Source organism: Frankliniella occidentalis, unplaced genomic scaffold, assembly GCF_000697945.3.
Source record: "Frankliniella occidentalis isolate FOCC.00 unplaced genomic scaffold, Focc_3.1 Scaffold22, whole genome shotgun sequence".
Classification (NCBI taxonomy): Eukaryota; Metazoa; Arthropoda; class Insecta; order Thysanoptera; family Thripidae; genus Frankliniella; species Frankliniella occidentalis.
The window spans coordinates 2419380-2421953 of NW_026267152.1; the positions used below are offsets into that span (position 1 = coordinate 2419380).

Consider the following 2574-nt stretch of genomic DNA (forward strand, 5'->3'; position numbering starts at 1 on the left):
CGCCACGCCATGCCGCGCCCCCCACGGCCGGCTCCGCGCTGGCTGGCCGGACAGCCGGGTGACCCACAGCATCCTTCCAGGACCTTCCCTTGACCTTCCAGAGCAAATCACGGCGATTATGATAAAAGAGGGGCATAAATCAGGACGCGTGCAGATGCAGCGCAGCGGACGGCGCGCCACGCCACGCCACGCCACGCCAGGGCGCCTCGGATAATAACAGTGTTTCAGGAGGGCAGCAAGCCCCACCTCCACCGGCACGTGGCTTAAATTGGAAAAAAAGAAAAGGAAAAGGGAGGCGTGGCAAACTGCTACCTCTGTCAAACGGGAGACAACGGACTGTCGCGCGCGGTGGGCCAGCAGCGCGCGCAAGACGACTTGCAACGCAACGACAAGACACACAGACACGCAGGCGCGGATTTGGAGACTTCACCAGCCAAAGCCGAAGAGGGGGTCATAATTAATTTTTCACAGTCGTTTACGACCGGCCCGTCAGGTGGAGTGCGCCCGGCCGCGCCCGGCCGCCGCACGGTAGCTGGGCGCAAGGACGACCCGCGCCGACCCGCGCGGCCCGGCCCCGGCCGATAGCGATACCGTGCGTGATCCCCGCGTAAGCCGCACGCACACAGGGCGCCGATAACATTTCGGGGCGCAGCGAGACGGCCGGCAGGGCGGGGCGGGAGGGAAGGTCCGGCAAGCACAAGAGGGCCGGCTGTTGTTCTGCGCTGCAGGTCCTAACGACCCTGGCGGGGCGCCAGGGGGTGGTGGGTGGCGGGGCGGGGTGGAGCCGGCACCACGGCGCCCTCACCGCCTCGGTCCAGATAAGCCCCGCGGCGCCCGCGGACCCTGCCGCCGCCGCCGCCGGACATCGGAAGGGAGCCCCGAGCGCTTCTGCTGTAATTGGTGTCAATTTGCAGATGTGTCGCATCACTCACGCAGACAGACGGACAGACGGAGGGGAGCTCCCGCTGGCGGGCCGGGCGGGGCGCGCAGCGCGCAGCAGGGACCACCAGCCAATAACTTATTCAATATCGCGGCGCCCGGCCGGCCGGCCCCGCCACGTCTCCTGAGATCAGCCACGGCTCGGCTTGATGTGGCAAACCCACGGCAGGGAGGAGGGAAGCCTCCCTCCACCCACCGGGGCGCGGCGGGCCGGGGCACCCTCCGACGGAGAGAGGGGGGGGGGGGCGGCGCGCAATAAAAAAAACAAAGCTTATACGCTTTCCGATCAAGTTATTTGGCTGAGCGGGGGAGGGGCGGATAACAGGGCGTAAGCTGGATGCTCCGCGTGTGTTCTGCATGCGCGACACGCCCGCGCCGCCCTCATTGCTGTTTATCGGTGATTCAATAGCTGCTGCTGCTCCTCCCGCTGCTGCTCCTCCCGCCGCCGCTGCACCGCCGTCGCCGCGCACGCGTGGGAGACTCGCAGAGCCACGGCGCTGGAAAATTGTCGGGCGGGGACCACCACAAGCCTTGGTGCAAGATTGTGGTTATTTGCGAAGCGCAAGCCGGGGGGAGGGGAAGGGGACGGGAAGGTAAGGAAAGGGGTCGCAAGGTGCAGCAGCAGCCGTCCTCAGGTCACCGCGACTGCACCTGATGCACCATTTGCATACGAGCCTTATCAGGTGGGCCTACCGTGCGCGCCCGCCCGCCCACACGCTCAGCACTGCGCTCCGCGCGCCACGCAAAAGCACTCAAGTATAATTACCCCCCGCCCTACGGCAGCGATCCGAAGCGAGCCCGCGGGCACTGCCGGGGAGAGCAGGCGAAGGGGAGAGCGAGCGAGAGCGAGAGAGAGGGGATCCGTATACAGAGTATAAGGGAGGGCGGCCGGCGGCGCGGCCCGGCGCAGCCAGCGCGCATTAACAATGCAATATCACTCCGCCGCCGGCTAAATCGATGAATAATCTACAAGAGGAACACGCCGGGCCGGACCAGGGCACAACAAAAAGGAGGAAAAGGCGGGCGCGCGCTGGATGGCGCTTGGACCAAGATGGCGAGGCGTGGCGGGGCGTGGCGGGGCGTGGCGGGGCCTGCGCGGCCGCAGCGCGCTGCGCCTCGGGGCCCGGCCGGCCCGGCCCGGCCAATCAGACCCAGGCGCGGCCCGGCGCGCCCGGTACCATCCGGTGCGGTACCCGCCCGGGTACCCGCCGACCCTCTCCTGGCGGCGCCGCGTATGGCCGCGACTATTTCGGACAAACTCCGCCGCCGTCACATGTTTATGTTTTACTTACCACGTCCGGCGTGCTCGCGCCGTCCGTGTGGGAGGTGGAGTCCGCGTTGGAGCGCGCGGTGTCCGTGCCGTTGGTGGGCCCGCCCATCTCGGACAGGGGTTTAGACGAGTCCCGCTCGTCGATCACAAGGTCGATGGGCATCTTGCCCTTCAAACAGCTGATGTACCGGTGGCAGAAATTGTCGCAAAGCTCGTGGACCTGGAAAACAAGAAATGAGGGAGACATTAGAGACAAAATTTAAGCATCAAACCAAGGATTTCCGCCCGGACGTCAAAGGACGTAAATGGTGTAGGTACACACACTCTGCGGTTCCCACATCTTTTATAGTGCTCAGCCCCCCCCC

The 2574-nt window shown here is 65.8% G+C and overlaps 1 protein-coding gene across 1 annotated transcript in view; it reads right to left on the bottom strand.

The window, feature by feature from the left end:
* The window catches only part of LOC113217695 (homeobox protein homothorax), a gene marked incomplete in the record, with an annotated part of 173868 nt that overhangs the window by 131954 nt on the left and 39340 nt on the right, over positions 1-2574 (bottom strand). The window contains 1 exon segment of the mRNA XM_052264880.1: positions 2232-2429. Coding sequence (XP_052120840.1) covers positions 2232-2429 — 198 coding nt within the window.